Source organism: Canis aureus, chromosome 30, assembly GCF_053574225.1.
Source record: "Canis aureus isolate CA01 chromosome 30, VMU_Caureus_v.1.0, whole genome shotgun sequence".
Taxonomy (NCBI): Eukaryota; Metazoa; Chordata; class Mammalia; order Carnivora; family Canidae; genus Canis; species Canis aureus.
The window spans coordinates 21,653,473-21,677,752 of record NC_135640.1 but is presented as its reverse complement, the minus strand read 5'-3'; the positions used below and the strand labels follow the sequence as shown (position 1 = coordinate 21,677,752).

General features: G+C 39.0%; 1 protein-coding gene across 2 annotated transcripts in view; it reads right to left on the bottom strand.

Moving 5' to 3' along the window:
- The window catches only part of NCAM2 (neural cell adhesion molecule 2), a 515,691-nt gene extending 504,108 nt beyond the window's left edge, over positions 1–11,583 (bottom strand). For both annotated transcript variants that reach the window (XM_077878867.1, XM_077878868.1), the window contains exon 1: positions 11,294–11,583. In XM_077878867.1, coding sequence (XP_077734993.1) covers positions 11,294–11,348 — 55 coding nt within the window. In that variant the 5' untranslated portion in view covers positions 11,349–11,583. The remainder of the gene's footprint in view (positions 1–11,293) is intronic.
- Between the last annotated feature and the right edge of the window lie 12,697 nt (positions 11,584–24,280).

Genomic DNA, 24,280 nt, shown 5'->3' with positions numbered 1-24,280 from the left:
TGACATAATGTCATGTAATAGCCTGTGCTGAGTTTTGTTGCTAAATTGCAGACCACACACAATGCCCACAGAAGTAAAATGCATTAGCATGGGGGCTCTCGTGAGGGGGCTCCGAAATAAAATGACTCAAGAGGATAATCAATTAAAGTGATTATAAATTATGTGAGATTTAAGGGGGGAAATGAAAGTAAAAATGGATGAATCAGGAGCAGTGGTCATATCTCTAATTTCCAACTGTGTTTCACGTTAGAAGTGGCATATGCAATACTGGTAACAGCGCATAAATGGAAGGAAGACAAATAAATAGGTGATAAAGACATTCTGGAGTATCTGAAAATGTATTCAACCCAATTAACTTAAATGCTCTTACCACTGAAGTCAGACATAGAAACATCAGAAAATCAGGACAAAACATGGCTACCAGACAGGAGGGGATTTTTTTTTTTTTAGGTTAAAATGAATTTCATTTTTTTAAAAAGAAGCAAAACCCAAGTGTCTATGAAACAATAAGGTAAAATACTCTTATCTTACTTGTCTTCCTATACATACAGTTTAAAATTGGCTTCCAATAATCATTGATTGAATAATCAACTTTTAATTAACCCCAGGGATTATCCTGATTTTTCAGGGCTTTAAATACTTGCTTATTGACAAATCAGACATTTACTATTGACAATATCTAATCTGTTTAATTATACCATTATCAACATATTATATCTTCCTCATTTATTTCTATGTATTGAAGACTTTGAAACCTCAACAACGTAATGGTCTCCTATTCCTCAGATAAGGCTTCAAAAGAACAAATCTTACAGTAAGATTTAAAAGTTTGCTTTACTCCTGGTCTAACTTATTTTCAGTATTGGAGATAAAGCAGGTTATCTTTTCTTTCCTTCCGAATTAAGTAATCACTGTGACTGGATTATTTAATAGATACTCAAATATTTAGTGAAGGCCTATCACGTGCAGTAGTGATATAAACAAATTTTTAAAACAAATACACAGACCAACAGATAATATATTCCCAACAGTCAGAACTAAATATATTTTTAAATAGTTAGTTTGTTTTACTCTCGCTGGGTAATATTTAAATATTCATTTAGCACATATTTACTAAACATCTACTATGTTCCAGGAATACACATATGAATTTACAGTGAACTCCCTAACTATTACACTGTATTTAATAGCAAGCCAGCATGGAAAGGCATTCTTGTTCTCAGGGAGATCACAAAAAAGTCACATACAGTTACAGTGAAGTCTGACATGCAGAATTCAGGTATATTACCACCTATGATTGGATCTTCAGTGTCCTGCACATTGACTGGTGATTAGGTATATTTGTTGAGAGAAAGAAAGATGTCTTCACTGATGACATGGATTAGCTGAGTTTTGAAGAAAAATAATGGGAATTGTCTGACTGAAGAAAGTTAGGAAAAGTGTAAAATACATGAGCTGTGTTAACACAGAGCCCAAGTCTGGGGATCTCAGAAATGGTGCAAAACTGCTTGGTGGGCATGGTAACAGGCATGAGGCTAAGGAAACAAGATCCTGCAAATGAATAAAAGGTAAATGTCTTAACAGTTTTAAGTCAGGAACTTCCAAGTAATTCAAGTGAAAGGGAGTCCTCTAAAATGAACAGCACGTGTAAACGCAGTCCAAAAATAACTTTGAAGAGCCGAATAACATAAAGTATCTTCTGTGCCACAGTTATTTCTTGTTTTTTTTTTTAAAGATTTTATTTATTTATTCATGATAGACACAGGGAGAGAGAGGCAGAGACACAGAGGGAGAAGCAGGCTCCCAGCAAGGAGCCCGATGTGGGACTTGATCCAGACCCCAGGATCATACCCTAAGCCAAAGACAGATGCTCAACCACTGAGCCACCCACGCATCCTGCCACAAAGTTATTTCTGAGAATTGCTCCATTAATATGAGTAAAATATATTTCTGCAAAAGCACAGACTTTAGAATAGGAAAAATGCTGTATAAAAAATAAAATATTTATATCAAGTCCTGGGCCAACCATTTTTCAAGTCTTTCTTCCCGGACAAGTAATTTGACCTCTTCGGCATTCATTTTCCTCTTTTCTAAATCAGGAATAGTATCTACGTTTCAGGGTAATTGTGGGACTTTAGGTAGGTAAATTTAAGTTGACCATCTCAGTATATAATATATCCATTCAAAATTGTTAAATTCTACAAGGTAACTCTAACACTTTGATAATTCAAAAGTGTAACCTAGTTTAAAGTATTAATATATAATCTATACAATAGGGTGAAGCCAGTGATTCTGCAATAAAGAATATAAAAAAGAAGTAAACAGGATTGAAAATGTTTTCAGTTAGCATTAGAAAATTATATATGGTTTACGTAAGTAAAGAAAATAAAAAAAAAACAGGTCAATATCTTGATCAGTACTTTGACAAAGATTATGGCATATACTTCATGTTATATCTAATTTTCACCTAATTTGTGTTTCACATTTCTCTCGTCAATGACACAAAGCTATCACTATAACATAAAGATGCTACTTGCTCTGTTGAGGCAGTATATTCAATACTTGTCATTGGTAGATAAAAATAATCAGAGAGAGATTAAGGAAGGCAATATATATAAAAGTAATCAGAAAGAGTAGTACCGTATTATTAGAAAACTGCTTGAGAATGGACAAGTTACAACAATAGAAACACTGTCCACAAACCCTCATTAATCCTTAGAACAAAGTATAAATGCGCTTATTTTCTTAAATTAGGATATACTCTATTCTACTGTAAGTCTTAGCTTTATTACATTGGTTTATTGTACAAGTGGTGGCATGCATTTCTATGCTAACACCACATTTGCATTCCTGAAAAACGCTGGTGCCTGCAAAATTACGCAGTAAAAAATATCATGGCTTATTGGAAAAGACAGGATTAGAGGTCAGAACATTCCAGACCTACAGAAATGTGTAACCAAGCACTAACAACAACCATAACAATCCTAATTAAAATACTAGCACTGTTAAATCTTTCCTGATGCTTGTACCTAGCATTTGCATTTTCTTTCAAGATACAGGGCCTGAAGGGCATTCACTTTAAAATGAAAACTATGATCAGGGTGTAGCCTTTTAAAAAGTAAAAACAAACACATCATTTTAACACAGGAAAAAATGACTTTCCAGTTTTTTAAGCTGTACTCTCAGTATTTCCAGATATATAATATACTGGAAATCAAGGTGGTTCTTAAACTGCTAAACAGATACTTGCAGTAAAGGAAAGCATTTGAGTTAATTTTTCATATTTTTTATTAACATCTTCATAGATTGCCAAGGCTTTCTCTTTAACAGTGAGAAAGCTTGCTCTTGATCACTTAAAATTTAATGAGCTAAAGAAGTAATATATGGAGCAACACAATTCCTGTATCATCCCCCTATTAACCAATCATGTATCAAAAACACACACAAAGAAACAGAAGTAGATCTTAAATGCATAGGATGCTCTTTGGCTGCAACTTTGGGTGTCAGCCACAGACCCTAGTTAATAGCTCAAGGCCAATCTGACATTCTCAATCTCAAGACATCATCTATCAATGGTGATTTTGTCAGGATTAAAGGAGACAATGAGTGAAAATACCTGGCACAGTACCTGGCATACAGTAGGCACTCAAAAATACTAGTTCCTTTGAAGATTCACAGAAAAATGTCCAATTCTATGTATTTAATATCAAGATTTTTTTAAGTTTTTATTTTAGTTTATTTTCATTGCTTTTTAATTTTCTTATTTCATGTTTTATTTCTCCAGAATAAAAAGGGATAAAAAGCTATGTATAAGCACAGAAAAATGAAGAACATATAATAAAAGCAATTTTGACCTACATGCTTCTGAAATTTTACTCAAAATCCAGACACATACACACCAATTAATATGAGAGTGCAAACAATGATGGAAGACAAGAGAGCAAAGTTAAATGAAAGTGGAGACAAATTCTGAAATGAAGATCAACAGCTGGCCTTTCCAAAGTTAATGATGACATTACCATCTAGATGTTTCATGGATACTTCAAAGTCAACATATCAACATAGAAAATCACAAACAAGCAAAACATAAACAAAACAAAACAAAAAACCCTCTTGCCTAAAATAAGTGGTTGCATTTATCTATTTCCCTTATTCTATTTTTTATTATTTTTAAAATTTTTTTTAAGATTTTTTTATTTATTCATTCATGAGAGACACAGAGAGGGAGAGAGAGGCAGAGACACAGGCAGAGGGAGAAGGAGGCTCCATGCAGGGAGCTCAATGTGGGACTCGATCCTGGGACTCCAGGATCGCGCCCTGGGCCAAAGGCAGGCGCTAAACCGTTGAGCCATCCAGGGATCCCATATTTCCCTATTTCTATTAAGATAATCATTCTTTCTGTCAAAAAAAAAGCTTAAAATTTCAGGTACTACATTTTTCCCAATTTCCCAAATTGAATGACATATGAAGATCCATTAATTCTTCCAGAGAAACACATGACATGACCTCTCAACTCCTTTATCATTTCCCTCAGGTCCACCCCATGCATGGCCAGGAGACTTAAAAACAAACCAAATTTTAATCATGTTCTTTTCCTGACCAAACAACAACTCCTAAAGATATAGACCTGAGAGCCAAGCTGAGCTTGGCCTCAAGACCTTTCTACCTCTCTGTCCCACCAATATTTCCACAATCATGCCCAACAACTAACCTTTCCAAACTCTTAAATTAATTGAATTGGATCATTTCTGTCCTCTGAACACTTGGGGCATCCTTTCTCACAGCATGCTCACCTGTTTTGAATCCCTTGTCTTATCTTCTCCATTTTCCATGCTGAATACCCTTCTGCTTCAGTGAATGGCAAGGTGGGGTCCTGGTTAAAAGGCAAGTCTTTGGATGTGTCCTGAGTTCACAGCTTTGTTTCTTGGCTGTGCAACCTCAGATAGTCATTTAAATTTTCTATGCCTCATAGCCCTCAAGTGTAAAAGGGGAATAGCAATATAATAATTAGAGGGCTGTTTTACATATTAAGCTAGTTAAGTACATGTAAAGTGCTTACCATAGAGCCTGGCAGTTAGCAAACACTCAACAAATTTTAGCTCTTTCTAGGTGCTGAATTCCTAAGGGCTTATTTAGGCTTTTTAATTTTTAGTTAATTATATAAATTTTCTCATTTTGCAGCATTTTGTTGACCAAGTTTATTGATCTCTGTTATGCTGATTTGGCTTTTATATTTTTTGCCTTCTCAACTACCAGCATTGAATTCTGTGTACTACCGCTCCCACACACATGCAAATTTTCAAATGAATACATTAAATACATTTAAAATATAGGCACTGAACTAGAAGTGAGAAAATCGAATCCTAACTCCAGAAAACTACTAACTATAAACGATGTAGGCAAATCAGGGAATTCCTCTGTACCTCAATTTCTTCATCCACAAAATAAATATTCCTTTGGATTCTTGAGCATTCTTTACAAGGACGTTGTATGAACTTTGAACTAGTGGTCTATACTGTTACAAGATGCTGGCATTGTATTCATTATAAGGCCTGCACAAGTATTTGTTAATCAATGAACTGACAAAATGGCACAAAATTTAAATATCACCATTACTTTGAGCTGAAGAAATGTTAGATTAATTTTTTTAAACCAGTGCAAAAGCCTGGTGTTCAGGGAACTGAATCAAGAGTTTGGAGACCAGAGCTCTAGTTACTATTTGATCTTTACTAAATCACTTTTCCTAATTGTGTGCCCATTCTAAGCCTCTCTGCAACTAATTTCAGCCTGGTGTTGGCCCATAAAACGGATTTAAGATACAATAAGAAATCCATTCCTCAAGACCCTTTACTGCCATCTGCTGGAAAACTGTGAAAATAAATATGTATTCTATTACCATGACTATGAGTGGCGCCCCCTGCAGTTGTTCATCACGCAACCTATACAACCATTCCTCTGAATATCGCTGAATAAGGTGTCTGAGGCACTGTAAGGATTCAATAAATGTTAGATAAATGAGTAAATGATGAATGAACCACTCATCCATGAATTACATTATCTCTGCTCCCCCTCAATATTTGTTTATAATCACAGAGCAGTTTTTAATGACTTAAAAAATTGAATAAATGGAATATTTTTAAACCATGAACAGATTTATCTGTATTCATAATATACATCCGGCATAATAACATCTGGCATAGTAGGGTTGACATTTTATAGGAGGCGTACACATATCTATTATCACAATTGCTCCTCACAGCGGTATAGCAACTATTAGATATATTTATGTCTGATTTTCAAATAAGCACATGATGGCTCTGAGAGTTTAAGTTGTTTCTTCAAAGTCAAGAGATTTAATGGTCTAAGTCCTCTGATTTCAAATTCAATGTTCTCTCCGCTTCCCTGCTAGTTTTAATAACAAAATGAAGCCAAGAAAATTTTGACCAACTGATTTGACACCCTTAAAACTGTCATCTATTGATTGTTGTGTTTGTAAATACTCATAAAATTCCTTACTAGACTTCTGAACTATTTAAATTCAGACATGTTTGTTTCATTACATCATAGCTTTCTAAAATGCCTTGTAATGGCTGATGAACCATTCACTACTGGCAGAGGTGAATATGTGACACCAGGAAGTACGTTGATAGCCATTTGGAATCAGCACTATTACAACTGTAAAACTGTAAATAGTTAAAAGTCATTAAAATATTTTAAATAGTGCCACATAGAAGCACTTTTATTTGCTGAACAATTAAAGATACCTTAGCTCTATGAAGCTCAGGAATATTACATTTAATAAAAGCCTAAAAGCACTGGGTGCATCTCAAAGTGTTCTCCTATCATATAATTTGGAAAATTAAAACTAATTTATAATCTTTTAAATAGGTCTAACTTCAATATAATTGGGATAGTATGAAGGGCACAAAGAACGTACAATCTAGGTTAGTAAAACTTGAAATACAACGGACGGTATCCCCTTTATAAGTATATTTAAATTATTAAATTAATTTCACATACACCAACACCCGGAGGACTCATTTTATTCTGGACCAAAACAGAAACAACAACAACAACAACAACAAGCAATTCAAACTTGCTCTACCACTTATCAAGCACTTTCTTCATGTTTTCAAAAGTTCACTACTATGAGAGATGACCCTGAAAACAGATAAATTAAAATCGTTTCCCAAATGTCAAAAGCCAGAGAGAGCAGCAGGACTAGTTCCAGGGCCTTCTGATTGGCAGCCTTGTTTCCATTCGCATTGCTCCCTCACAAGGAAATAGACAAAAACAAATGAGACTGTTAGGCTTGGTTACCAGCCTCAATTTCTATAGCTCATTTCTCAGTCCCATTACAAACTAGCTGTATGTTTGAAAGAAAGCCATTTTATTCACTAAATTTTATGAAGTTTGACTTTATTCTTGTAGTGAAAGAGGTCATTTTCTTCCATTAATTGCTTCTCTAATAGGACATTACCTCTGGAAGAACATTAGCCCCCTGTGTCACTGGAAAGGCTCACTGGACCCCCTGGGACCTACCACCTTCCCTTCTTGCTCTTCTCCCGGGCTCCGATTCGGCTTTAGAAACTAAAGTGGCCAAGTGGTCTGCTTAATTCCTTTGACATAAAGCAGGAAAGAAAACCCTCTGGGTTGTTCATTGACAATAACAATATTAATTCACACCGCCTATCTTCTCTAAGTGCAAATGCATATGGAGTTGCTTCAATAGAAACGTTGCACAAGAGGCTGACATCAAAGAATTAGAGCAGAGTAGATTAGAAAGGATGTGAGAGAGGCTGTCTGCGTAACAGCCTACCCTGAAGACAGGTTTGTGGAGACCTTCCTGTAGAAGTGAAACTCGTAGTCACCCACACACACCCACACACACTCCACACTTCCTGTAGAAGTGAACCTAGTAGTCACCCACACAGCCACACACACCCACCCAAGCCTTATTTTTAGCAGGTACACTTCTCTAATGAAGGATGTCCTACTAGCACTTCACCAGAAAGAGAAAATGTAAGCAGATGCCTGTAAGTTCAGCTAATTAACTGGGCAAGTCACCTCCCTCTCCCCATGATTTTGGCTTAGGTAAGTGCTCTGACTGTATGGCTGAACTGAACTGCAAAAGAGATGAATAGCTCTGTTCTTACAGTTTCATACAAAAATCCTTCTGTTTCATATATGTAAGCATCCAGGAATAGATATTTATTAATCATACTTGAGTAATTTTTAAAAGGAGAAGACAATAATTTAAGGCAGTGAAAAAGCTTCAGGAAAGCAGCCCATACATATTACAGTTTGGGAATTGGAATTTACACAGATCCGAACAGCAAATGCACTGAGAATCACAGACTCGGGTTACTGATTGAGATTTACGATGACAAGAGACTGTGACCAAGTTTTGAATACAAAAGAAAAATAATTGCAAAAGTTAAGAGTTATAGAATCTCCCTTCCATTGACAATTAAATTCAGACTTGACAGGTAAATCCCAACCTTACTTCACTGGATATTAATCTTGCAGTGGAAATGAGAGGCTTTTGAGGGGAGCATTTCTGCTATAATAAAGGCTCTCACTACAGCAGAACAATAATGTTGTGTTGAAAGTTAGAACTATTAGACCTTGTTAGCTAATTATGGTATTGGCATCCACTTAAGTTGCTCAGTTTTTCACTTCTGTCATTTTCTGCTGTTCAACTGCTGCAGTTCAAAACGTTTTGACTACTTAAAAGGGAATACATCATCGTTGCCTTTCCCCAGTCTAACTGCACACCACTTTCCAAAGCAATAGCTTCAATCATGCTTCATAAAATCCCCTGCAAGTATATTGTTGGAAACATAAATCAGCAAGCTGAGATTTTAGTATTTCTAAGGCAAGCTCAGGGATCACTAACTGGAGGCTTTTCCGTGGCCCCATTTATAAAAGAATAAACAAAATTATGAGTTACACTAGATCCCTTTTTTTTTTTTTTTTCAAAAACTGCTCCAGTGGTGTGTCTGATACTTGCTTCTGCATCCTTAATTGGAGAACAAAACACTAGCATAGAAGAATTGGACTCCAGGATCAGGATTGCTGTTTCCACGCATCTCTGACTTCATTAGGACACATGGCACAGAAGTACTACATGTTCAGTTTCACAAAAGCTAGGTCTCTCTGACATGCATCATCTACGCCTCTATGAGTGCCATGCATTTTTAAATCGCACTAGATAGAGAGATCTTTAGAACGATGCTCTCCTCCTTCTCTGTTTCATTACAGTGAATATAGGCTCCCTTTCAGGCATGCTTTAGTTTTAGAGCCCCTCTTTACAATCACTCTGCATTCTGAATTATGTATTAGGGGAATCACAATTTCAGATATGTCACACATACAGAGCCAAATTAAATCGTGTCTGCGTATAATACTTAAACATTCCCAGATTTCTCTTTTGTCCCCCAAATCCCAACACACTTAGTGTCTATAGCTGTAAATTCACAGACTCCACCACTGAGACCTATTTCTTCCCCAAACCAGTCACAATGCAATCATAAGTCTGCATAAACTTGCTTTCTATTATGCTCCCGTCTTACTCCTCACTAGCCACACTCGGTTAATTGCAGTGCTATTTTAACTGCAATTTTCAGGGGCTGCTTCTTAGGATTCACTAATACCTGTCCGTGTTATAAATGAACAGTTAAACATAATCAGCAGCTCTGCCAAAAGGAAAGCAGCATGTCTGTAGGGCATAAAGTCTATGTTGATCTTTGCTATAATAGTGATTAAATTAACTGGGCTGATATCAGCTTTGGATGGACACATCTGCAATTTCGCTGTGACTGAAATTTTGCATACTCTATGTTATTAAGGGAAAATGGGCAGCATCTTTTCCAAGACACTTTATAAACTATGGCAACATTCGGTGTTTGCATTCTGATTTCTGAACATAAAAATCTGCATCCAATCGTGTTTCATCAGCAACTAACACCGTATAGCTTTAGGGAGGTGAGGGCAGAGAAAGGAAGGCTTCATATCCAAAATGTCAAGCCCTGCTGAAGAATGATAGAAGGACCCAGGGAGTGTGGAAGAACAGAAACCACCATTTCTGGGTTTAAAATGGAGTTCTACTACCCCCTGCTGGACCACACGAGCAACACAGAGGAGGAGAGAAAACGCTTAGTATTGAAGACAGTGGAGATATTTTAACTTGTCTTGTAATTTATGTTTTCTCAAAAGACAATTTTCATGCCATACTAATAATATAACACTCTACGCAATTATTACACACCACAAAATTACTGCTATTTTCTTTTTCGTTAGAGACTTCCACCAATGCACGCTTTATAGCATGTTGTGTTCCCAATTAAATGTCCAAACTTGTCTGGACAGTTGAAAATGCTTCCATTTATTACAAATATATTTTACGTGAACGCGAACTACCCAAACAAAGCAAGATAAATTCAGATCTATCTCTATACAGATAAACAGAGGTAGCTTCCACAAATTCTCCCAGGTTATTCTAGTAAGCTATTCATTTTTTTTTTTTTTTTTTTTACCCCTCGAGAGATAAAAATCTCACCCAGTTCTCCACAAGCTAAAGCATCCCTCACAGGTGTAATTACAATCTGACGCTATAAAAATTTCCAACCTTGATGTATTAACAAGGGTGGTGGGGGGGGGGGCTGAAAATGAATGACTGCAACACATGCCTAGTTTTATCCATTTGCCGTCTTACACACAACATCCAGGGCCCCTCTCTTAGTTTCAATAGAAATAAACCATCATCGTTCACTTCCTAGTCAGGAATTGGGGTCTCGGGAAAGGGGGAAAAAAAAGAGTCTCTTAAGAATTGAATTTCTTGCACACCAGAGACATTTCACCAACGAGTTTGATGCTGATAGTTTTTGCTCCTTCTGTAAAACATCGTCGTTCCCTTTCCTTCCGCAACCTCAGATCTTTAACTGTGAATACACACCAACGTACTCATCCAATTTTTGATAATGAAAATCGGAGAAAGCCAAGAGCCCAGAAAAAAAAAAAAAAAAAAAAAAAAAGAAGCAGTTTGCCTAGATCTCCTGCTCACTGATGCCAATCTCCAAATCCCGTATTTTCTCTTATTTAGGGGTCTCCGCAGCACCGATAGCCTTCTCAGCGGCAGCTAAAATAAACAGGGAACACAGAAATGACAAGCACCGCAACTAGAACTTTAAGTTCCTTCCTTTAATTCTTCGGTGCCTGCCTCTGCCTCTGCCTCTCTGGGCTGGGTGGAAGGGGGAGGGAAAGTAAATGCGATAAAGCACCGCGCTCCTACCTTGCCCGCTACTGACAAGCAACCCGAGCAGGTGGAAGGAGAGGAGGAGGCTCATGTTCAGGACGTGACCCCGGAGGACAGTTCCAAAGTTATTGAGTCCAGCCCCGGAGAGAGAACCTTCGGCCGCCTCGGCCGCCTGCTGGAGCCGCCGCCGCTCCCGGGTGCCCCAGCCGCCCGCAGCCCGCGCGCCTCCTCGCCAAGTGACTGCGAGCTCCGCGCCTCTCCGCACTATATCCAGGCGGCGGCGGCGGCGGCGGCGGCGGCAGCAGCAGCAGCGGCCGCCGCGGCGGCAGCAGAGCCGGGCGGGAGGGAGGCGGGGGCGGGGGCGCGGGCGCGGGCGCGGGCGCGGGCGCGGGCGCGGGGAGGGGGGCGCGGCCGAGGCGTATCCCTCCGCGCCGCGCGGCCCCGGGATTCGTCCGCAGTCGAGCTCGCAGCCGCGGGTTCGGCCCCCGGGGCCTCCGAGGACGGAGGCGGCCCGGAGCCCTGCACGCCGCCGGCTAGTCCGCGGGAGCCGAAGCCGGGGCTGCGGGCGGCCGCCGGGCCCGCGCTCTACGCGCGTCCGCACTTAGCCGGAGTGGGGCGCCGGGGGGCGGGCGGGCTGTTCCGCGGCCCTCGCCCCCCCGAGGGGAGCCCGTCTCGCCCGGGCCTCGCCCCCCGCCGACCCATGGGCCGGCTGCCCCTCCCCACGCCTTCCCCGGTGCCGCGGCGGACGGGAGGCAGCTGTGCTCTAGTGTCCACACTGCCCGTCTCCTCCGGCTGGAGAGGGGAGGCGGAGGGATGTGGACGCTGCCTCCCGTCCACGCGGGCCCGCCGCGTTAAGAGCAGGTACTTCGGGGAGAGAGGCCGGGCGGAGGCGACCGACCGCGGGGCCCTGGGGACGCGCCCTGCCCGCCGCCTCCCGTACACACCTGCGTGTGCGCGCGTGGGCCGGGCCGGGCCGGGCCGGGGGGGCCGCGGCGGCGCCCAGAACCAGCTCTCCTGGTCTGCGGACCCGGCCTGGCTCGTCGGGGCGCGGGCGGGCCTGCGGCGGGGGCTGGCGGGGGCTGGCGGGGGCTCGGCGCGGCTGCCGCGGACGGTGCGTCCTTCCATCTACTCGTTCGTCCTGGTTCCCGGGGGGCTTCACGCCCAGCCAGACCACTGGCCGCTTCCCTAGGAGCGAGGACACCCAAGTGGGAAGTAGGAGGGGACGGCAACATTGTGGAAGTCGGAATCCAGCGCCCAGACCCCCGCCCCGCCCCGCCCCGCCCCGCACACACAGGGGCTCGGTGCTGAAATGCAGGTGTCCCTGCTCCGGGGGCCCACGGGGCAAAGGAGAAACGCGCTTACAGGCAAGGGCAGGCGTCGGCTGCGCCTGTGCTCCGCAGGCGGAACCGGCTCCTTGCACGGGAGATCCACCTGCTTGGCATCTGGGGTGGGTTTGCGAGAGGAGGGGAGGCCAAGGCAGCCGTCCGGTACCCAGGGCTGGACGCTGACCAACGGCCCTCTTAGCGCCTCTCCGTTTGGGAGCCTCTTCTTTCGCTTGGTTTGACAATACTGTATTTAGGACAGTATATTTAGGAGATTCTTTTGTCAAAGCTCCCACCTTACGTCCTCTCCTCATTCTGGGAGGCACCAACTGTACTTAAGTAAGGTCACAGTCAGCTCTTTGCGGGAAAGGGTGGAAAACAGCACATTTGTAGGTGTGAAAATGACTCCTTTATTTTCACCAGTTCTTGATTTCTCTAGGGAATCAAGAAATACTACACACACACACACACACACACACACACAGGGTCACAGAAGACATTTGAAAGCGTGCTACCTGTGCCAAATAGCCCCTTCACCACAAAACCTGAAATTTTTCAGTGTGACACCAGGAATAGTCAAGTACCTATGACATACAAATACACACACACACACACACACTCACATCTGATAGTTTTGACAATTAGATCCCGTTCTTTATTATTGGAAGCCAATTTACTTTTACGGAGGGTTGAACTTTGCCAGGGGAGAATTTGCCTGGTGTCCTTTGAGGTGATTTAGCTATTAAATCTTCTTAGAATATGGTAAAGGAAGGGGAGAAGGTAAAAATGATCCATCAAACACTAATGAAATTTCTGAGTAGAAGCTTATTTTATAAGATGCGTACAAACTATCTGTGAGAAGCAGAAAGAGAAGGGGAATGTGTGTGTGTGTGTGTGTGTGTGTGTGTGTGTGTGTGTATGCACCAATGTGTATGGAAACAATGAACAAATAAAGCGCTGATATTCAGGAAAATACAAAGGTGATATAGGTATTGATCCTACTCTCAATTTGCTAATAGTGTTATTGACTAGATCAAGAATAAACACAAGATCCGATCATATAAATCAGGTTGTGAAAATATCTTAATAGAAAACAAACTGTTATTGGGACATAAACAGAGAGGATGATTTCTGAATAGAGGATTGAGAAAGGCTTCAGGAAGCTTTGAAGAAAGAGGATAAATTTGATCGGTAGAGACAGGGAAGGTCAGAGAGAAGCTTAAGCAGAGCCTGGAAATGTGAAAGCACACCGCTTGCATGGAGAACAGAGAGAAGTCTAATTTGAAAAAAGTATGGTGTAAAATATACAGATTGTTTGGAGTCGGAAAAGGGGTGTAGGACTATGTTATGCTAAAAAAAATCATAATAGTATGTACAACCCTCTTCAAATAAAGGTCCAGACATACATGGTCGAGAAGATCCAGGCTGGCTATCTCTCCATCCCTGAGACACAAGTCTGAGTTGTGAACCCATGGGAAGATTATAACATAGGCTCTCAGGCGTTTTATGCATAGTTATCTTGAATTTATGTTGCTGTGGGGTCTCAATAGCAGGGTGACACATACTCAAAGAAAGCCTTCCCACACTTGCTCAAACTGCTTCTTAGCCAGAGGTAGGAGTGTCTCTCCAGGGCTCCATCAGAAGCACATTCATTCCCTGTTGCAGTGACAAAGTGATACACAACCTGACATTTGCCTTGGTCACTCCTGCTCCACAACAGATTGCCAGTGTGAGGACAACTTGTAGAAAAATTGTCTTTGCCCGCTGTCCTCCTCCCCTCTCCAAATGCATGCTTCCCATGTGCAGACACTGAGTACTCTTACCAAATGTGCCAAATCTCTGAACATGACTAAGCCATGTGTCCTGGGCAGGATATAAAAAGTATAGAAATGCATCCTCCCTCCTTTATGTGTCCCATGATTACATTTAAGACAAATTATCATAGTCTCCATCCATTTGGGGAAGTGTTTCAGAGATTGAGCTGGGGCTTTAATTATTTCATTTATAAAAGTAAGAGAAAGTTGAACAGAACTCAGAAGCTATGAAGAGCTGAGTAGTAGGAAATATCAACAGGACGGGATGCATGGTTAAATGAAAGCAGATAAATTTGTTTTTAAAAAATCAATAAAATGAACATGAAGGAGTAGCACAAAGATAGAAAACGATAAGGTGCATTATGTGTGGAAATTATCTTCTCAGAGAGGTTCTAACTCTTCCAACTGCAATCTGTTCTTGCAAAAGGCATGCAGGCATATAATCCACACATAGATCCCAGGCATGAATGGTGTGTAGTGGGCAGGATTTAAACATCATTTCTGTTTGTGTATTTCTGATGTTATTTTTGTTTAGTCTCTGTTAACAAAATCTATGTGTGTTAGGATCTTACTATTAGGAAATGGGACATTCTGTGTGTTCATTTATATTTTTGAAATGTCATAAACCATTATACCTATTCATTTACTTGTCTAGAAAATTGCCTGTTTTGACTTTTTTTTATTACAAAGGAAAAAAAAAAAACACTGTATATATAGGCAGATAGCCTGATACCTCTATAAATAGATTATCCTGCTACTGCTTTTCCTTCTCCATTAATGCCACTTTTTCTAACGGTCATCCCTTTGAAAATAATTTCAATTTTTTTGATACAACAGCACTTTAGATGTTTTATCAGGCTACTTGTGAGCATCTGACAGTAGCTACTATAGCAGTAGAATTTAGATTTTAACACCTTCCTTTGTAAATGCTTTACTTTCTTAGCCATTCTACTTGAAATTAAGAAACAGAAGGGAGAGATTTATGATACTTGAGGCACCCTAATTGTCACAGACTCTTACTTTTTAATTTCTTTCAAGATACATGGGGTCATTTTCCTTCATGGCTACTTCATGTTCCCTCTGGGCAAATAACTGCTCACTTCACTCTGAAATTATGCATTAACTGCCTATAATTTGCCACTTGCCAGAATAATATTTTCTTAACTCTAAGGGGTATTATATTTTTCTTTACCAAGACATCCCTGGCACCTATAATGATGGGCAGAGCAGATAATGTAACAAACCTATTACCCATTGACAAAACAGTGATTGACACAACTTTAAGAATATAGTTAGGACAAAGTGAGATGGGAAGAAGGAATCAAGCAATGGCTAGCAATGAGCCTATTTGATATGACAAGGATCATAATGGAAAGTGCTGATTGCCCAAATATTAATCACAGCACTCAGAAATCACATTTTTTGTCCATAGGTAATATTAAACAAGGTGATGTCTGCACAAATCCTATCATGGGGGGGGCAGTTTTTACATCCTAGATAAAAGCAAATCCTTCATATCTGGCAAGTGATTCCATGCAGGTATAGGTTTAAGAGGAAACAACACCAACCAAATGCATTTTGGCAGGACAATAGGTAGTTACATTTGAAAATCTCTTATTGCGTAGGATTATTTGGTTCTCTCCTTAATAAAATTATGTTTCTGTTAATTTTCAAGTTAGATATGCAATTCTCCTAGTAATCAGAAAGCTACTGGTAGCAATAGGATTCCCTCTTATATGTCCACAAACCATTAATAATGTCCTAATAATTAACCAATGCACATTATTTGAATATACACATTCTTTTACTTTTATTTTAATGTGTATTGTTAGGTGAAAAATACTTGCATTTTACATTTACATGAGATGATCCTCACTCATTAAAAAATTATGATACATTTTCCTTACAACCATTTTTAATCATTAGTCCTCATATTTAAATGAATATGTACTTAATACTGGGTTTGATAACCTTCCATAAAATGAGGAACTCAACACTTATGGAAGAAAATGACCTGACAATATATAAATAAAATAGAGAAATGAAACAATATATCTGTCCATGTTTTATTGTAAATTAATATTTACTCTCCCCAAACTCCTGCATTCTAATAATTAAGAAATTAAAAATGTCTATACCCTATCAACCTGACAGATACTACCTTTGAACACTTTGGTCCATTTTCTTCAAAATTTCATACATATATATGTTTTTCTTAGCATGGCTTGAGATAATACTACTTGGCCTATTTCACCTTGTTTCATATTGGAAATCAGTATTTTATACTGCCATTAACTTCGACAAATATAAATTTAATAATTTCGTTTGATTACATGAACTATAGTCTAATCCATTTAACAATTTTCCTACCCTAAGACATTTAGTGTTTTTCTGTAATTTTTATTCTTATGAGAAACACTGCAATGTGAATATCTTTCTCCATAGAGCGTTGAACATAGTGGAGGTTATTTCTGTAGACCACTAGAAGTTGTATGACTTGGTTTAAAGATATGACCAGTTGTAGATACTAGATTTGTATTGCATCTGTGGATGCCTGAGAAATGAGGCATCTTTCACACATAAAACCTGGTGATTGTGTGTAATCCCAACACCACCTTGTGCTGTTCCCTCCCCGGAGGTTGCTTTTTGCCATCTTATAAATGGTTAGCCAAGGCTGTACTCTCCTTTCTGTATCACTTCACTTGAAGCCTAAAAAACAGCCACCTGCCTTAATTGCTCGGAGCTCAAGCAGAGATGTTCAGTAAAGCATATTGAAAGCTTGAGAGTAATAGAGACACAATAAAACACAAAAAGAAAACCCAACCTTGAATAATAGATACCACAGTACATCAGCCACTTTGGAAGACAGTTTGGCAGCTTCTTAGAAAGCTAAACATAGTCTCTCACCGTATAATCCAGCGATTGTGTTCTTTGGTATTTATCCAGAATAGTTGAAGATTTATGTTCACACAAAGACCTGTACACATGTTTATAGAGCAGCCTTATTCATAACTGCCAAAACTAGAAGCAACCAAGGTGTCCTTCAGTAGGTGAACAGATAAATAAAATTGTAGTATGTCCAGACAGTGGAATATCATTCAGCACTGAAGAGAAATGAGCTATCAAGCCATGAAAAGTCATGGAGGAAATTTAAATGTGTAGTATTAAGTGAAAGAAGCCAGTCTAAGAGGACTACATACAGTATGATTTCAATGATATGGCATTCTAGAAAAGGCAAAATTATGGAGATGACAAAAAAAGATCAGTGCGGTTAAGGGAGAGATGAAAAAATGGAGCACAAACAACATTTAAGGTAATTAAAATACTCTGCATGATAGTATAATGATGATTATATGTTATTATACATTTGTCCAAACCCATAGAATGTATAACACTAAGAGTGAACCCTCAGGCAAACTATGAACTTTGGGTGATTATGAAGTGCAGTATACTGTCATCCTTGGTAAAACATGTACCATTCTAATGTTTGATTTTTATAACAAGGGAGGTTCTGCACGTATAGGGGCAGGGAATAAATGGTAAATCACTTTACCTTCCTCTCAATTTTGTTAACTTAAACTGTTCCGAAAAAAGCTAAGTCTTAAAGAAATAGATACCCATTCTTGAGACCATGGGCCACTTCATCTCTCCATAGTGAATCCCCTTAACGGATTCTCTTTCTCGGTGCTGGGAGGTTTTTTAGGCACCAATTACCCTCCCAAGAAGAATTTCTCTAACCTAATCCTTCATGGCTGAGGACTATTCAGTTTCCTAGGAAACATTTGTTAATGTCTTGAGCCCTTATGATCGTCGTGATTGGGAGGATGATGCTATTGGCATCCTTTAGCATCCTACAATGCACAGAGCTGCCCTCCACAATGAATAATTATCCAAAATATTAGGGTGAGAAGTCGTGCTGTAAACTATCTTTCTTAGGGCACCTGAGTGGCTCATTTGATTAAACATCTGCCTTCTGCTCAGGTTATGATTTCAGGGTCCTGGGATCAAGCCCCATATTGGGCTCCCTCCTCAGTGAGGAGTCTGCATCTACTCTCTGCCCCTCACCACTGCTCATACACTCTTTCTCACTTTGCTCTCTCTCTCTCTCTCTCTAAAATAAAATTAAAAAAATCTTTCTCAGGATGGGTCTAGAAACAACTGCCTGTGTCCTGAGAAAAAGAGCTGTTTGTTTGCTTCTCTAAAACCAAAGCCAGCCCCATTTTCTTCTCAGAAGTGTTTTTAATGGTGCAATCCTCATCCTCCAAAACCAAATTTGACCCTAGATATAGTGTGACTTTTTGTCATTACTTTGTCATTTTTCCCAAAAAAGGCAATAATTATAATGGAAAATCAATTTCCTGAAGTTTCTTTTTCCCCTCATTTTAAATAATGTTATATGCTAGACCTCAAAGAAAAAAATGCATTCAGTAGAGCAACCCCAAGGGGGCTCCAAATTCTTTACATAAAATGTCTTCATTTAAACATAAGTCTATGAGCATAGCAACTTAAAAGAGCCCAGTCTGGCAAGTCCTACTGACTTGACACTTTCAATCTTATAAACTAAGTTTTGGAATGGCATGATTTGGGGACAGAGTTAGGGAAAGCAACTTTAAAGAGTCAACTATTGTTATGAAGCCAGCACAGTCCATCTTCATTAAAACAAAAAGACAGAGGTGCCTGAGTGGTGCCTTCGGTTAGATGTCCTTTGGTTTTGGCTTAGGTCATGATCTCGGGGTTGTGGGATGGAGTCCCACATTGGACTCCACACTCAGTGCTGAGTCTGCTTGAAACTCCCTCTCCCTCTTCCTCTCCTCCTCTCTCCCACTCTCTCTCTCTCTAAAATAAATAAATAAATAAATATTTTTAAAAAGCAAAAAGACAAATATTATATGTCCGGAAACATCCAGTTTGCTAATTATGCACTCAATTTATTTTTTAAAATGTTTTCAACATTCAAGGTGGAAACAGCTACACAGAGACAACTTCATTAAGTCAGAGATATCCCAGAAAAACAGATGCATATGTGCCCTCTCTCTCCCTACTGAAATGAGTTATCAATGGAATCCCTCTATGAATGAAAACATGTCTGACCCATGCTCAAAAATGCAGAAATTGCCAACAGCCTGCTGACATGGCTACTTTCAAAACATTATGATTCAGACCCCATTTAACAAACTGTTATATGTCCAGAGAGCTAAGATAGTTTTATCAGTTTATTTTACTTCGACTACTAAGCTCTTGAGGAAATAGGGATGTGCCTAGAGGCTTCTGATCCATTCATATAATTGCTCCAGAATTGCCTACAACCCCAGTGTCTTTCTTAGTTTCCCTACTCTGGCTTTATAGTTACCCATCTCCTTTTAGCATATCAGCCTTGCAGGACAGTTTTATACTGTCTTCCTCAGCTTTGATATGACTCCATCCCTTCCTACCACTTCAAATCAGGTCTTCTGATATTTCACAATGAGCTCACACCTCCTCGCATGGAAACTGTCCCTTGCCTGTATTCACTCACCAGTTTAGGGCTCCGTCCCTCCTCTGCCCTCATAACTGTTTCCATAACACAAATGAATAGCTATCAAGACCAGCTCCCAGAAAGGCAAACATAGCAGTGCTCCTACTTAAGCTACAGAACCTGTACTGAAGGTCTGGGGTCATTCTGAAATGAATTGTGGAGTTATTGAATGCATCAGAGTTGAAGCAACGGTGTCTTAAAAACACTGGAGAATCTGTTCTTTAACTCACCCCTGAAATAGAGGAGTCATATTTAAGAATCTTGAGATATTGAGAAGCTAGTGCTAATAAGGGTTGCAGAGTGGAAAATGCTGTAGGGAGGAAGCAGGAATATGGTAACTTCCATGAAGCCTGATACTTGAATACACTTTTTACTGCCGCCTTTATTAAAAAAATAATTATACCTAATGCACCTTGAAATTAGCAAATGGCAATATTAAAGAGTGGTCATAAAATGTAACTTCAAAAGTCATTGTTCATACAAGAAAGAAAATCAATGTTCAGAAAATTTGACCTTTAAGTAGATCTTCTTCAAATTACAGGTGGTGTCTCAAGAAAGTATCACAGTAACACCTAAGTATAGTATAGTAAAATCAGGTTCACTCAGTATTGGAAAGGCCAAAGTGGTGTTTAATTCAATGTTTCGTCTTAACTTCATTTACTTGAATATATAATTTGGTAGATTTACAAGACATTTTTCTTCTTTGAAATCAGAAGACTTACTAGTCGTAATTGTTTATAAGCCACTTATGCCTGGATTTCCTTTTACTTACAGACAAATACATGGTAGTAAACTAAACATTTTGTTCTATACACCATCATCATTTGTATTCCATAGTCAGTCAAAGGGATGAGAAAGTTTAGGTGGAACATATGAGTCTGGCTCTCTAAATTTACAAATGAAAAAAATTGACACTAAGAAAGATTAAATGACCTGCCCAATTTCATTGAGCTTCTGGAGCAAAACTATAACTTGAATCAGAGTAATAATTTTTCTGCTACAGAATGCTTAAAAATGGAAAAATGCAAGATCAATTTCCTAATCACTACATAATATAATTCTATAATTTATTTCCTAAATGAAGTGTGAGAGTATTGCTGTTAAGATATTTTTTAAAAGTTAGATTCCACTCTAATGATTTCAGAGGAGCAGTTTTATTTATTGGTGACTCTGATGCCATTATTATATATTAATAGATTCCTTCTTCTTAATTCAGCTTTCATCTCTAATTACCAAAGTGACTAGAGCTACCAATGCCAAAAACTGATTTAAAAGTGCAAAACTGAGCCAAATCATCACAGGCTGACAAATTATTGGCTAAAATTCCCAAATAACTAGTTTATTTATTTTTTTCTAAATGGGTCTGATCAACAAAATCGACGCTCAATAAATAATAGGTAATTGGCTATAATCACCTCCTTAAGCATAATGCAAAGAGAGAGCGCACAAGTTAAAGTAGGGTATATTTAATGCAGTTAGGTAGTTCAGAAAGCATTGTACTATTAGTTTTCAAAAGTAAACCCCTTTTTCTGTGCTGTCTGTAGCATACAGAATTGCTTTTGGAGGAATGCCTGGGTGGCTCTGTCGGTTGAGTGTCTGACTGTTGGTTTAGGCTCAGGTCATGATCTCAGGGTCATGGGATCATGAGATGGAGCCCCCACATTGGGCTTGGCACTCAGTGGGGAGTCAACTTCAGATTCTCTCTCTCCCTCTCCTGCTGGCCCTCCCCCACACATTCTCTCTCTCTCTCTCTCTCTCTCTTTCTCTCTCTCTCTCTCTCTGTCTCTCAAACAAATAAATAAATAAATACAATCTTTTAAAAAAAGAATTGCTTTTTTGATTGTAAGTGCTTACTAAATGTCTATGGAAAATAAAAATTTGACTTGCCTATAATTTAAATAGCGCAATGGTTATAATGTAATGAGAAAAGTGGCATCGGGTAGAGGGAAGTAACTATAGGAGGAAAATACCCACTAATTATGTTTTCTAATATAATATAAAGTATGCATCCTATCTGCAGCTAGAGAATATACTAATTTTGGCAATGTGTTGGTTTGCAACCTTGGGAGCTTCCCAGGTGAGGTCTGAAACCAACCCTCTCCCCTTCATGCAGGGCAGTGAGAGAACAAAGAAAGAAGCAGGCCACTACAGATTGGCAGGTGAGAGATTTAATAAACAAGGTGATGGACATATGAGGTTTGTCTTGAATGACTACAAGATGAGCAGATCGCTGTACCCACTCTGCCAGAGTTTTAAAAGTTAAATACAGTAGCTTTAACATAGTTCCATCATATATATCATCTAGATATTCTCAAGAACACATTGCTCTCTCAAGCCTACATCCTTGAAAGTGGGTCCGACTGTGGTAATGATGGATAGAATATACATTCCAAGGACAGAGGAGAGGATGAGGATGAGGAGCCTCAGATGGCCCAGGCCAGCTCAAGTGTCCACCAGAGGTCATGCCCTCTCCATGAGCTCCTCCAACTACATCCATTAGCATTTTGGTAAATTTTGGTTTGAGGATTTTTAAAAAGATTTTATTTATTTGTTCATGAGAGACATACATAGAGAGGCAGAGACAAAGTCAGAGGGAGAAGCAGGCTCCCTGCGGGAAGCCCCATGCGGGACTCGATCCTGGAACTCTGGTATCACACCCTGGATGAAGGCAGATGCTCAACCACTGAGCAACCCAGGCGCCCCAGCATTTTAGTAAATTTTGAATAGGTAATATGTCCTATGTACTGAGTTAAGGCATTGGTACATACACATCATGCAATTTATTCCTCATAGAAACATTATGATATGGATTACTATTCCCATTTTATATATGAGATGCTAGAGGACAGAAAGCTCTAGCCACTGGGTAAAGTCAGAGACATGAAGTGCTAGAGTTATGGTTTGGACTCAGGCATACCTGACAGCAAATATCTGTATTTCAATCAGTTTAAAACCTCTTCTTTAAGTATAACGTGCTGATAAGCCATCTACTAAAGGCTCTTCAAAAGCAAAGATGAAAAAAAAATTAAAAAAAAAAAGCAAAGATGATGTAAAAGGAAAAAAGACAATTTTCAAAATTCTCCACATGCACTATAATTTCAATTACTTAAGATGACCAAATGACCAAAATGAGAATGATCTAATTAAATTATCAAAAATTCAAGATGGAGAAGTTAACATTAAAAAGGTTAATAATATTAGTCTGTTGATCTTTAATAGCAATTATCAAGTTTCGACACATTAATTATGGCATACACATTAAATATATATTAACATGAAGTTATATAAAATTTATAATTTGAAAACCTATTATTTTATTGGTTGTCAGCATTAGAAAGAATAAAATAACTTACAAATGAAAAATACCCAATGTACTGTTAAATAAGTATTTTTTTTAAATAAGTATTAATGACAGCACATTTGTATATATGTAGAGATATGACATTTAGTAATTTTATTTACTATGCATGTTGGATATATTTATCACTTAGAAGTATCTTTAGCATATATTTAATTTCCCCTAAGTCATAACATTTATAATTTTTTTAGTGTGTGGCATTATAAATTGTCCACATAAAAGAAAGAAATAACGGGTTCAGTTATTTTGCCGAAAAAGACACTCTTATGAACAACTTTAAAAGCACAAAATGCTTAGAAGAAATGTCTTAAAGTATTCTGGTAGAAAGAGGATGAAAGAAGCACTTATTTATACTTTGTAGGTCTGAGTGTTTGTAGGAAATTCTCTTCTTGCAACATTTTGAGTAATTTTCTGAAGTGTTCATGAACCAAATTACCGATCTTCACGAAGATGAGTAATTATCCAAACAGAATGCTTCCTTGTGAATACTGCAAACACAATTAAAGAGGCACTAACATAAATTATGCCACAGTGTACCACTCTATCACTTGTATTTTTTCACTTGGTTAAAAAAAAATCTTGAATACGGCCATAGATTGGATCTATTATTGGTTCTACTTTAGTTCTAACACCTTTAAAAAGTGGTTGTGTTCAAGCTAAATTCGGCCTGATGAAGTGACGGCAGCTGTGGTGCTCCATAGCCTCACCTTGAGGCCCCCTTCCCTCTCAGAAATGACCACTGTGTTTGGGAAAGCTGTCAGTGTTTGTGTTGGTTTGATTTACCTGTCTAATTTGGATTGTAATTATGCCCACTGGGTGGGGAATGTGACTAACTTTGTGTTCTGACAGCACCTGGCGCACGGTTGGATTTCCACTAAGTGTTGAATAATAATCTACAGAAATCAATTTAATATTAGCAATGTAGGTCTTTATGCAGGGCAATTCCTTCTTATCTCTAGGAATTGTAGGGAAAAAATCTAGCTTAGCAAAGAATATGCTATACTTGGGGTCATT